We start from the raw sequence: 14,062 nt of genomic DNA on the forward strand, positions 1-14,062 counted from the left end.
GCACGTAAACCGGTGATGACTTCTGGAAAGCGAAAAACCGTCGAGCAATAACAGTAATGGCGCTTTTGTCCCGCGTTCATGTCGCGTGACTAAAAATCCAGCCGTTCCGGTTCCAACGTCTCGTCGCGAGACATTGGAAAACACGGACACGTGCGCGCATCTTCGAGCGCTGTTTCACCTCGCTTTCACGACACTCCAACCTCCGGTCCCCGTTCGGCTCGCTGGTAATTTTCGTTTTTCATCTCTTTTTTATCCTTTTTTTTCTTATTTTCTACCGATGATTGAGGAATGGAATGCGCGAACGCGCTTCCGACAACGCTGATATCCATTCTTCGACCACGATTGCACGTTTTCTCATTAAGTCGCAATTATCTCGGTTTCCAGGGGCGCTTATTAATCAACCCGGCTCTATAATCAGAGGGAAAACTTCATCGTGAAAGACCCTCGGCTCGGAACTTCCTCTTACGAGAGAGGCTCGGATTGCGAAATCCGTGCAACGCGAGATCCGCGCGCGTCTTACGTTTTTCCTCGTGCGTATCTTTTGCGTATCTATGTTGCGTTCGAGAAAATTAATGCCTCCGCATTGTTGCGGCTTCTCCACACGCGACGTATTTTCTATGTCTTGCACCTCGTCTTGCACATTCTCCGCTTTACCTCGCCCGATATTCTCTCTGTCGTAAAAACGTTTCTCTCTAAGTGAGCGGTTAAGTCCTTTTGAGTTAGGACAGTTCGACAAACACGTTTGGACATTATACATATGTACATAACAATCTTGTGCGTATGAGTACAAGGTCGACCAAAAATCCGGCTACTTTTCCGTTGCACAATCCGTCGCTGCATTTATCGCGCTCGCGTTTCAACATGCAAGTACGACAAGCGGTACGCGATGATATACGGCAAGCAATCATGTCACGCTCGTTCAAAGCTGAAAATGTTTACGACATTTCACGGCCCGACTCGCCCCTGCGTACGCCACGTCGGAATAAATAGATTGTAATCATAATTCACACTAGCATTGAGGCACGCTTTGTTCGTATAATTAATGAAGGTGCATTTATACATCGAGCTTTCAAGTGAAATTATCGTCTAATATTATTAGTTGATATTATTGGCTAATACATAACGCGTCTTTAATTTCTAAAGAGGGATGAATTTTCAAATTAGAATACGATTAGTCTACAAAAGTAAGAACGGTAATAAAAATGTGCATCAGTTTGGAAAAAGTATATTTACTTATAAAGCTTAAGCTTTATTAATTATTATTAATTGTATATTAATTTTTTAAAGTAATATATATTTTAAAAAATTTGTTTGAAGATAACTTTACAAAAATGCATTATTATGTAAAATGGAGAGGAACAAATAGATTTTATTAAAAGTCTTAGGCCGGTATTCATAGTCGATTCTTATTTCAAGACCGTCTTAAGTAACGTCTTAAGACGCTAATGCGGCTCTCTGATTGGTTCGTGATATCTTAAGACTGTACTTAAGACGGTCTTGAATATAAGATCTGATTATGAATACTGGCCTTATACCCATTTTAAGTTTTGTGTGAAATTACAAAAGTTTATCCTGCACGATAATCCGATCGCAAAGAACAAAAATAATCTTTGTCGGTCTTAAAACAATGGTTGTCGGTTTTGTATATCCGTACGAGGCCTATTAATCCTGCTAGTTCCTATGACTTTTCTTTGTTTTACTGTTTCGCAATATGGGCTGCATAAAAATTTTATTTCGCAATTCCGCGGAGATCTAGGGTCGGATAAACTATGCAAGAGGCCATATAAGCTCCGATAGGATCAGACGCACGTCCGATTTGGATATATGTATTGTATAATCGGATCGAGCCCTCAGGGGATTTCAGACTCGAATTTTGATCTGGTGATAATTTAATTTCGATTCGTGGAATAGAAGAAAATCTAGCTGGCCTTTAGCAATATTAATAACATTAAATTATTCAAGTACGTGTTGACTAAAGGGCTCTGAATAATGTTTTAGATTTTAAAATTAAACATTTAGATTTGTATTATCATAACGTTTTAAATTTGTATTTTTACTTGGTTTTTTAGGATGCCAACGAAATACTCCGAGAAGTGCGAGAGCCAGCAGGAAACTGGAATTTGAATGCCCCGAAGAATTTGGATACTACCCTCATCCACGTGACTGCACACAATATTACGTGTGCGTTTTCGGCGGCGCTCTACTGGAATCCTGTACGGGAGGCCTTATGTACAGGTATGCGAGATCAGAAATATGAATATGATGGGGAAAGCAGCGAAAAGGAAAAATCAAGATCGTTACGAATAAGCGTACGACTCAACATTTCATATCGGAACGTTTTTCAGAGTTAATATTTAGCATGGAGAAATCGAACGCGTCTCGTCTTTATTCTACTCCAATTTACGAAAGAAAATTTCATGGAAAATCTACGATTCTATTATAGAAGAAATGTTGCTCCCTGATATTTCGCTACGAAACATTGCCGCATCAACGTTAACATTTAGCGTCGAAACATTAAAAATCGCGCGTGTAAGCGTTCGCGAGTTCTAAGATTACGTGCGAGATAATGGAAGATGGTCGATGTAAGGAATTCTTCTGCTCGTTGCCGGAGTTTCTGCTGATGTATAATCGTACGGGATCAACGACCGCCTTCGCGATCACCTTCGCGGAGCGGATTCGTGGAGAGAAAAGAGAGGAAAAAACATCGTGGAAACGATTCCACGCTTCTGACGATCGATCGACTAATATGGTCATGGATTAGCAGTGAAGTGAAATTAGGCAAACGGTGCGATAATGGATGCGCCGAATCGGGCATATACGCGTGCAATTGTTGAACGTACCTATATGAGGAGGCCGGATGTGCGCGACCCGTCCCGCGCTCCCAACGTTGCATTACTATACGAGATTATTCGTGAGAGATCTCGCGTTGCCGCGCTTCGCGCGAACGAAATCGCACTTTCCCGCGAGTGCGCGATTGCTCATCGAAAATTCGACGCTTCGCGGAAAATTCCTCAGAGTATCTGCTAAGAATGGAATTTAAACGATTAGGAATCTTTTATCCTTTGAGACAGTGAGAGAGAATGAATGGACTGCAAAGTGGAACCCGAATTTTTCGCTTTTCGAGCAAGAATTTAAACGATAGAACGAAGCCTTTATCTAACCGTGAGTTAGATACGACGCGATCATGCATCTCAATAAAAATAAAAATATAATAATAAAAATAAAAGAACATATAAATCCAGCTCTTAATACATTTTATAAACGATTCGAGACTTGCCGAATATCGGTAACGCAATGGATTACTTTCAATTCACCGTGGATTTGCACAGTAAAAGGGGGTCGTACGCGTAACCCTGGAGAAAAGGAAAAAAAATTGATCAGCCACACCTTGCCCGATACGACCGAGCGCGAACGAGTTTGCCACGTTGAAGCCGGTTAATACAGCCCAAGGTACTTAATGGTAACGCGGTATCCAAGTACGGATAAGCTTGAGACGGTGGTTCCATGAGCGACGTGCCAGAAGTAGCTCTCGATGATAGACGGGTCTGTTCAGAAAACGGGAAACGCTTGTTCTGGAGTCACATGAATCGTTTGGACATTTTACCACTTAATTACTAATTTTTATCGCGTTACGCGTGCAATAAAAGGCTTTTTAACGAGTGATTAGATCAAAGGAGTTAAAATTCCCATAGGTACCTTGATCATTCTTAGATGTCACATAATGCTATTGAAATATCACATATATTACAGACGACCCCAAGAATATTCTCCTTAATTCGAAAATAAAAGCTTTGCTCTTTACGTCGTATGTATGTCGCACGTACGTTTACTTATGGCAAGTAAATGAGTCTTAATTAGCGTGACGCGTAAGTAGCGGAAGAGAACCATGTAGGATAATTTTCGCGTAACCGAGGGAAAAATGTCAAGTTGTGTGGGGAAATGTAAGGGAACGTAACGTAAAATAAGCGAAATGGGAAATGATACGTCTCGCGTTGTACAAATGTAACTTTAATGACACGACGGGTGTGAGAACTCGCGTGATCGCCGGTAAAGCTGTGCTTGTAATGATTCTAATGAACGTTAACGATTCGATACTGAGAAATTTGAATCGCTTGCCTTCTTTTCCTCAGCCACGACTTGCAGACGTGTGACTGGCCACGAAACGTAGGCTGCCCAGAAGGAGATTCGTCCAACAAGGAGGCCGAGGAGGATCCTCTGCTGGAAAGGTGAGTTATAATTATATCGATATCTCATCTGATGGAAAATATTTACATACCTTGGAAAATATTTACAGTGTAATATTTAATCATGTTAATAATTATTATAAATCTACATTAATTTTCCGGAACTGATGGTGAGTCGGTTGAACCTGAAGTTCTAGATATACCAAAGAAGCGCACGCCTTTTATCTAAGCCGAAATGCCGACAGCTTTCCTATTGGCTATTTCGACCGCCATTTTAAATTTAATGGTCTGTAGTCCAATAAGCGCTTATATTCGTACATTATTAGTAAGTCGAAAATGGAGGACCTTTGCGCTACCTTTGGTACAGGTATCAAGAGCTTTAGTTAAACCTACTCAATTATATTATTTATGTTACGTCTGTAAATTTGAATTATTGTTATTAAAACAAACTTATTGTTGATAATTATTCTTTTTTATACAAGTTATATCATCTGATTCCTTGAAATTAATTATTATCTTTTAGTCAATATATAAACTAAATGGATCTGACAGACTCAATGTCTGTGTTATAGATTTTGATATCATCTTCGGAAGGTTAAAAAATATATATATAATTTATTTTATTATAAAATTGTCTTCAAAATCTACTGGCATTATTTTTACATTTCCTCATGGCTTACATACCACATCACAATATGGGAACGTAAGAACGTCACGTGACACAAAATGTTTTTTTGCAAAGCGTGTTTCACTACAAAAATGACATGAATAGCATTGCATTCCACACGTGAGATTTAGTTTTCGAGACGATTGCAAAACAATAGTCCGCTCGCGCAGGCACACGCGCGTTTGCGAGCTTCACCCACGCTCGCGACAGCCAATTGTAGAAAAAGGCGAGAGTGAGAGTGAAAAGAAAGAGAAACAGCGCGAGCGTGGTCGATTAAGGCGATTGGATTGGATAGCGCGCACGGGGGAGACCCGCGGAGAGAACCATTAGTTTCGATAGAACAACTTCGCGATCGCGTTTTCTTGCGGTTACAGACACGTCGAATAAGCATTTCGCTCGCAATCCTCAAATACTCTCGATTCGACACGAAAGAAGAGAGATATCGACAGTATTAGCTGATAAAGAAATAACGTACATTCAAACGGCAGGCTCGTTGTTTGAGGCCACTTCGTTCCGCCTGTAAACCCTCACGGATTCGCTTTCGTTTCTTATTATTATTACTCTCTAACATAAATTACTCTAATTTTAAATTTAATTATGACTTTTTACAATAAAAATAAACACCGTCTGAACAAACGCGTTGCATTCCAGAAAAATCACAGTTGTTTTTTGTTACTCACCGTTTATCGTTATCACAGAAACTTGTACGAAAATTGAAAAAGTATATAACAAGACAGGTGACATTCTTATTACTTTTGCGCAGGTAAAAGCACAAAGAAAGCAAAACGAGGCAACCGAGTTGTACGTGTTATCATTAATTAATTTGTTACATGTATAAATAAAACGTGTACGTATTTGTACACGAAATTGGAGATCTTTTCGAGCAAGAACGACAGCCAGGTCTCTCGTTACATAAAACCGAAGTTGGGCAACGCGCAAGCTGGATACTCATTAATTGTATTGTGCACGAGCAATCGGGAAAGAGGATTTCTCAACTGTATGCTTCGTCTCGAATTCCGGGTGTCCTTGCCGTTTAAAAAGAAATCCTTAGGAAGATAGCTACGCGGTAACATATAATCTTTATTATGCGACGTTTCCGCAAGAATGTTAACAGGAAAATCGTTTTTCACTGTTAGCTTCCAAACGGCATAGAAAGTAGATACTTGAAATTCCGATCGTCTCTTCCTCGACTGATATATTTATTATCTTGTTTATTTCTATGCGACTCTTGTACAGAAATGTAGGTCCACTCGCTTACCACATATTTATATGCAATTTCCTTACATTAGCATTAGCGTTACATGCAATTCTTCATGTTGAATTGATATTATTAAATATTCGACAAAGAGAGAAGAAATCTCGTTGCTTTAGCGCTCAACTTTGTTTTCCTGAAAAATCAATTTTATCCTCGCGAACGAATCGATGATTGTTCTTAAAGTTGAATCGTCGCGATCGTAGATCTGCGAAACTCGAGACGCTGCAGGAACAGCAACATCAGCAACGGCAACAGTTACGAGATCAACAGCAACAGCAGCAACAACAACGACCGATTCAGAGACAGCCGATCACGGTTACAACTGCATCGCCGCCGATTTCGCAGATCACCGAGAGGCAACTGAGACGACAGCACTCGAGAACGAATTACCATGATGACGAGTACGGTCCCGCCTCGGAGGTCGAAAACGATCGGCAGCAACGAGTGTACCGGGGACAACCTTCGACGATCGGTCAGGTGCAACGAGACCGCGATGGTCTGCGACGGAATATAATATCGGTGAGCCCTCGTGATTTAAATTTTTTTACTTATTATATTATTTAACGTCCCTTGATGGTCCATTTCATTCTTAGAAGTTAATTTATAAAATTATTATTTAAATAATGTCCAAAGATTTACGCGCTTCAACAAATAATCTTCTCCTTAAAATAAACATTCTCTAATTGCGAAATATAGTTTTAAATAATAATAAACAATTAAATAAGCTAAACGATTTATTAATAACAAACATGTTGCAATGCCATTTAATGCTGCAGTTTGTGATTCAATCGCGTAAACCATTACAAGGATATTGACGATTCTTTTTTAGAGAAAATACAAATAGAAAGTTTGCATTGAATAGGTGACGGATATGTCCATTTAATATCGAAGTAAATTTGATCAATTATTAGCCATGAATATGGCGTTTCAAGGATACTGTTGGCTATTGAATTTATAGTGTCGTGTGTGTTTTAGGGAAGGGAGAAGGATAGTCTGGTAAGCGCACGTGCCCAAGCCGAGTCTCATTACAGGTTAGTAACGAAGTTACAATCACTTGAGAAAAGAGAATAATTTTCATTGCGATGAAGTAAGACTTCTTAATTTGGCCGTGATTTCTCTCTGCAAAACTTTAATACTCCACGCTAATGCATAATCGGCCATCTCTCTGATGGTATCTTTCTGTTGATTGAAATTTTACATAATAAAATGATACGTTGCACGTTTCATCGCGAAAGCACTGTAATCAGAAACAGAGTAACTTCACGTTACCTTTTGCTATACTAATTTTCTTCCTAATATACTTTAGAACGCCTGTTCCAACCACTGAGTCGTCGAGGCTTGCTAAAACACTAGTCTCGACCGTGGCACCGGTCTTGTCCAAGGCTTACTATAGTGATCCAGATCAGAGTTATCCGTATTACACGATTTACGACGATGATGTTTCTGTTTATAAAGACGACGGTAGGCAATCTTCTGAATTACTTTGAAAAATTTGTATACTCAAGACTAATGTACAAAGTAATTTTGTATTTTATTATTCTCAGTCGATATTTCAAGACCTTTATGTTTGACAATTAAACAAAAAATTAAGAATTTGAAAAACTGAGACACGAAATCTTTTGTTAAATTTTGATTTGTATTTTATTTTTTAAATCTTTTTTTAAATTAATTTTTATTAAGATTACAAAAATTGTTGAATACGTCATAAAACTATAATGTATGGATGATAAATGAGATTTATCTTAATGTTTTGCAAAGACATAAATGGCGCAATCTTAAATGATCTTGTATTATTTTACATAGATTATAATCAATATACAATCAACCAATCAATACCGGTGCAGCAGCCAAACGTGAAAATTAGCGAAGTAAATACGAAGCAATACCAGAAACCGAAGAAGGTCGCCGTGAACGAGGCAGACAAGTATAATTTGAATCACGATGTACAAGATTATGATATCTACGAGAATCAGGTATAAATACGTATTACATGCAACAACGAATTAAACAAGACTGTTAAAATTGCTTTGTTCCTGCTGGAAGGAATGTTTCACATGCATTTAAAAATACTTTCTTTGTTTCATATTTCAGGCTCAGCTGAACAAGAACAAGTTCCGCATTTCCGATGGTCAACAGTTCAGGTAAGAAAATTGCTTCTTCATCTATTATATAATAATATCGCGTAGAATTTCGCACGTTTGGCAAACTTTATTGCAACTTGAAACATTCAAAAGTTATTTTATCCTACACTTTTATCCTACATTTATATAATTAAAATTGCGTTTAAATATAGTAATTATCATTAAACTTTGTCTCATTAGAAAATCATATTTCTCTTCAAGAAGACACTAAATTAATATATAATATACGAGTAAAATTCTGACTTAATTGACTCCCATGTCTTCTTTGTCATACAATATACGTGTTTAACAATGTATTATACATTGTCTTTTCTCTCAAAAACTCGCTGTTATTTTAAGAAATTATTTCTCTTGCACCTACCGCATCCTCGCTAATGGATGTATGGCACCTCTCTTTCACGATATTGCGATTTATCATTTAAAAATATCGATGTTCACACCATCGCGTGAGATTGTCGCGTCTAATCACCATTTAAAAATAGTCGCCGCATGTGAGAACACCAAGTCAGTCAAGACTTGTCCCGCCGGTTTTTATCCGGATATTAAAATGGAATCGAAGATCCGCAACGTGATGTCGCGATTCCATTAATTTATTTGCAAATGCAGGACAAACGTGCTCAGCCATCCCGTAGTCCACGTGACGACACCGAATGTCATCGTAGACACTTTTATACCTCTGACTACGAGCACGCAGACTCCGAGTACAACCGGCAGACCCTACACCATCAATGCACCGAGGTATAACATTTAATTAACTCTTTCTTCGCAATAAGTGCTTTAAATAGTGTAAAATATATTCAAATTTACTATGTCTATATCTGTGACGTATAAGGATGAACAAATCTCAGAAAATTCATAAATATTATCTCGACCTTTAATATGAAGTTGTAAAGGAGATTTATTTCTACTCGAACAAATTTACCGTGTTGCATGTGGTTTATGAAGCAACCTCGTCAACTCTTTGTTTGTTCTGAATAACTTCTTGAATTATATCATTTCGAGGACACCAGTTACATCTGTCAGGTTTAAGTATTTTCGTCGGGTTGAACCGCGTAACGTTCGTGCACGACGAACGATTTTCTTTAATCTTCATACCGGACTAATGCGCATGGTGCAATGCACGAAAAAGACGGCCCTGTGCCGATTTCCGTCGGCCGAGACCCGATTTCGCCTCTCGGTCTCTCGGCAAAATGAAGTCTGTCGCTTTCTCCGCGACGCAGTAAACGAACATTTTCCTTATTCACTGCCACCGGAAATCCTCGGATCTTATCTTGCGCTCTAATTTTTCTCCTCTCTTCTTTTTCCAGCCGAGATCGGCCGCAGCAGATTCATCGGGGCACGGCACCACCGTAAGTTCATTGTCAATTCACTTTCTTCAACGAGGCATGATTTAGCTGACGTACAACTCGTGCCGCTTATAAATCCGCGAGCGTTTCATGATGACACCGCAGCATTGAGACTATTCACTTTCAATCTGTTTTTTTAAATAAGAAACAGTATATATTATCTGACAATTTCTTTTTAATCTTTAATACATACGATGATTTTTCCGGTCCTTTACTACACAGATGGGTCATTCTGAGTTAATTTTCATCACTTTAACAAATATACAAAAATTATTGAGAGATTTTTACATATACTTTACATTTTTAGAAAATATTTATAAGATTGTGTATTTAAAAAAATTTTATATAAATGTTATAACTAATTCTTTGAGAGTCCTAGTTTTTCGAAGAAAAGAAGTTTGTAGGATTCGCGAATGACTTAAGGATTAACACCGTTCAATATCCTTTCAACTTCAATTAAACGTTTCCAGACGATCTCGACCTACCTTGAAGCCGTCTACCGAGATAGTTTCGAAGGCACAGGAGTTCGTTGACATCTACAGGTACCCTCCAGTAAGACCGGCGCCTATCTACCCAACGCCTCAGGTGGACAAACCAGCGGCGAAATGTCGCAGAGATGTCTGTTTGCTTCCGGACTGCAGCTGCGGCGGCTCCGATATACCAGGTAATTTAGCGACACGGTGATAATTAGCCTTACCGTGAAAACCATATAGTTCATTAAACCTTCCCTGGAAACATTGACTCAATTTACTTGCTTGTAATTATTTACGTCTAGAAATAAACGCAAAATTACGTGATTTAAAGTTTAGTCGCGACTGAAGTAAATTAATAATAACCGTGAAACATTTTTTTTGCAAATATCTTCAACGGATGCTACACGAACTGGTTTAAATTCTTGTTTCTGAAATGATCAATTTGATCATTCCGATTACTTAAGTAGACCGGAAATGACGTTCTGCGATCTAAAGAAACACGAGACAGAAAAGTTTGCATTCCGCGTGCCGGAAGTCTGGGCGCTTACCGACTGAATGTAAATGAGGAAGTGGGACGTTTTGCAAAGCAGATCTCGTTTAAAGGTCGCCGAATTTTATCACCTTCCAACGGAAGGATCGAGGAGGGACGAGGATGTAGGAGACGCGACTTGATTGTGGGCGAAATGTTAGGCGAAAAATTCGCGCATTACGCAAGCGGTCGCGCGCCGCGAATGTTAAGTTTGACGAACGGTTTAGACATAGACGGCCTCGCCGTGACTTTCTCCGATTCTCTAATGTTACATACATACATACCGACCGTTACATAGTACGCTCGAAAGTGAAACAGATCTACGCCCGATACGCTCGTGGCGTGCGTCGCCCTTCGAAACTGAAAGCAATTTGCATTTCCGGAAGGCGTTTATCAAATGATCAATCGATGCGTAATATACCCGATTACTTTATTTACTAGCATAAAATGCAGCAGAAAAATTTCGATATCGTTACTCGGATCATTGAATGTCGCCTTACTTTCGCCCGACGAGATAACGTCTAGAGAACATAATTCTTGCATTCGAGAATAAAAGGAGCGCGTGTTACGATTACTGCTAGAAGTTTTAGAATTCAGATTTCCTCGAAAATGTTAATACCTAGAGAACACTCCTAAGAATTGTGGATTTATAAAGTTCTTGCAAGTGTTATTGCTTAAGAAAGACTGCTAACTAATTCAACTTTCATACCAAATAGTATTACTTTTGCCACAATCAAGATCTTGATTCGCAGGCGTTGTTAATTTTGAATAAATAGTGCATTTGTAGTTAGTAATGAAGATAGAACATTAAAACACTGACAAGATTATGTATTAGTAAATACCTGCTATTTTCAGTATTTAAACGATTGTTTTGTTTTATATCTTATAGAAACGTATAAGATATTAATCTAGTAGTTAGTCCCTGTAGAAATCGACATCGTATTTTTGTTTAAGATGTGATTAATCATTATAGAAATAATATTTCTTGATTTCGCTGAGGAACATGACACAGCTTCGGTGATCGTATCACGAGCTACATAATGCAACTGTGACGCACAGGTGGTATTCCGATCGAGCAGACGCCGCAGATCGTTCTGCTCACTTTCGACGACGGCGTAAACGACCTTAACAAACCCTTATACAGCGAGCTGTTTGAAAACGGTCGTAAGAATCCGAACGGCTGCCCGATCGCAGCAACTTTTTACGTCTCGCATGAATGGACAGACTATAGCCAGGTGCAAAATCTCTATGCAGACGGCCACGAAATGGCGTCTCACACGGTCTCGTAAGTCGATAAAAATGTATCACGAAAGCAAGTGCATTAACACCGGGGGATATCACACATCATTGCACTATTTTAACCAAAAGAGCGAAGCTCGTATCGAACGTCTGTTCTCCGTTGACCACATGTATACAATTAACGTACTGATTTCTACTTGTCATCCATCTTTTCTTGGAGAATGCTCCAAGCGGGCGTTAAATCGGGAAAGGATTCGCCCACGAAGGGTCCTTTAATTCGATTGGATAATACAACTAGATTATTCGAGCTCCGTCAATTTCACGGGATATTTAATTCTTAACGGGATTTCTTGAACGTCTTCGAATTTCTTGATTATTGGAAACATCTTGAGAAATCTCTCCTGGTTTTCCTTGAATTTTTAAATTCTGAAATCTGGCGCTCTGTGGAGTGAGCTCTTAATACTTACACTACTGTTAGAAAGGAGAGATTTTTTTATCTGTTTGAAACCTTCGTGCTCAATTCGATGAATCTTTGTATCTCCGAACACTTCTCAACTGTGAATCGTTCGCGAAATACGTTCGCGAATTTCTGCCTACTATTTAAGAAAGCTTCTTCGAAAGTGGCATCGTGCAATTAGAGGATCCTCCGTGGGGACGATGAAAACGCATGTTGCTGCGTACAACTGGTGAAACCGCAAGTGTACCTTCATCAAATAGGAGATCGACGATCTCTCAAATGAGGGATCGCGAGGTCCGATAGCAACACGTTGTAAACCGCGGTTTCACCGGGCGCGTACGACACACCTGTGTCGTGTATACTAATGACGCATAACTAACGCCTTTTCTTGTTCTTTCTTTCTTGCTCTCTCTCTCTCTCTTTCTTTCTTTCATTTCACGCCTCGCCATGCTCCTCATTCCCATCACGCGCCACTCTAACCGACACATCTTCACACGACCTCATTAAAAAAAAACACTCAAAAAACTTATCACATCAATATTCACGTCCGCAAAAAAAACATCTATGACACATATTTCAACACGATCTCGGACGCGTGTCCTGATTCTCTCGTGTCCGCCTTCCTCCCCCCCCCTTCCTTTCCTGAATCCTGAATGCGATCCTGTAACAAACAGGTGACTACCTACCGGAGGAAATACCGCAAATCGTCCTCTTGACATTCGACGATTCCGTGAACGACTTGAACAAGGGTCTTTACTCCGATCTATTCGAGAAGGGACGAAAGAACCCCAACGGCTGTCCTATCTCGGCCACCTTCTACGTGTCCCACGAATGGACCGACTACAGCCAGGTTCAAAATCTCTATGCTTCAGGCCACGAGATTGCCTCCCACACGGTCTCGTAAGTAATCGAATCATTAAGATCTGCGAACAGTGTCCGCCGCTGGGCAGGCGAAGTAGCACACGATTTTTATTTCCATTTAATTAAACGAGCGCCATGCGCGCATAAATTACATAATCTCGTGATTGTTGATACTGCCCGATGTATATTTCTTCACGGGAGATTTTTTAAATCTTTTGCGGTTGGTATTTACTTATCGTAATTATATGTTTTCATGTAACACATTTGAGTCAGAAAAAATACATGTAAATTAGCATTAAACGTATCGATTGTGCGATAATTACACAATTAAATATCAATCGTTTCTTCCATTACATATATTACAATTTATGTTAGTGATATCACAATAATATTTAATAAATACGTAAAGATATGCACAAAATGAACAGTTGATTATTGAGATTTTTTAATTATTCTTGTTCGTGAAATCAAGTTTCGACTTCGAGTAATCATCCTTATTCGACAATCATTCATATTGTCATTTAACATCACGCGAACAGATGCAAATTAATTACATACGCCTTAAAGACATTAAATATAGTTATCATCTTTTTTTACATAATTCGGTGAAGTGAACACTAGCTTGTTTCTCTAATGAAGTCATATTCATGCTTTAAATCAGTCAACAAATCGCTTCCGCTTTGAATGTTGGATGATTGATGTGACGCTCGACACACACGTTCGGAAATTCTTGAATTTATTTCGATACCTTTTTCGTTTTTACATCAAGTTTATAAAAGATACTTAAATATAAAACACACATAATGCACGTAACATAATGACATAACAACCACGCTCGTTTGGTTCTTGCAAAATCATCTTCATCTTTTATGCGTCAGCTGTCGATATCGTCATTTTGCAAAAGCCAAAC

At 39.0% G+C, this 14,062-nt stretch overlaps 1 protein-coding gene across 2 annotated transcripts in view; it reads left to right on the top strand.

Moving 5' to 3' along the window:
* Positions 1–14,062, top strand: part of Cda5 (Chitin deacetylase-like 5) — a 55,510-nt gene that overhangs the window by 38,811 nt on the left and 2,637 nt on the right. Inside the window, exons 2-12 of one of the 2 annotated variants that reach the window (XM_018444209.1) lie at positions 2,070–2,235; positions 4,131–4,226; positions 6,310–6,625; positions 7,082–7,137; positions 7,413–7,567; positions 7,910–8,079; positions 8,198–8,247; positions 8,854–8,985; positions 9,555–9,596; positions 10,064–10,257; positions 11,655–11,880. In XM_018444209.1, coding sequence (XP_018299711.1) covers positions 2,070–2,235; positions 4,131–4,226; positions 6,310–6,625; positions 7,082–7,137; positions 7,413–7,567; positions 7,910–8,079; positions 8,198–8,247; positions 8,854–8,985; positions 9,555–9,596; positions 10,064–10,257; positions 11,655–11,880 — 1,603 coding nt within the window. Of the gene's footprint in view, positions 1–2,069; positions 2,236–4,130; positions 4,227–6,309; positions 6,626–7,081; positions 7,138–7,412; positions 7,568–7,909; positions 8,080–8,197; positions 8,248–8,853; positions 8,986–9,554; positions 9,597–10,063; positions 10,258–11,654; positions 11,881–12,965; positions 13,192–14,062 lie in introns of both variants that reach the window. The other variant, XM_018444208.1, reaches the window with a different exon arrangement.

This window comes from Mycetomoellerius zeteki, unplaced genomic scaffold, assembly GCF_001594055.1.
Source record: "Mycetomoellerius zeteki isolate Tzet28-1 unplaced genomic scaffold, Tzet1.0 scaffold149, whole genome shotgun sequence".
Classification (NCBI taxonomy): Eukaryota; Metazoa; Arthropoda; class Insecta; order Hymenoptera; family Formicidae; genus Mycetomoellerius; species Mycetomoellerius zeteki.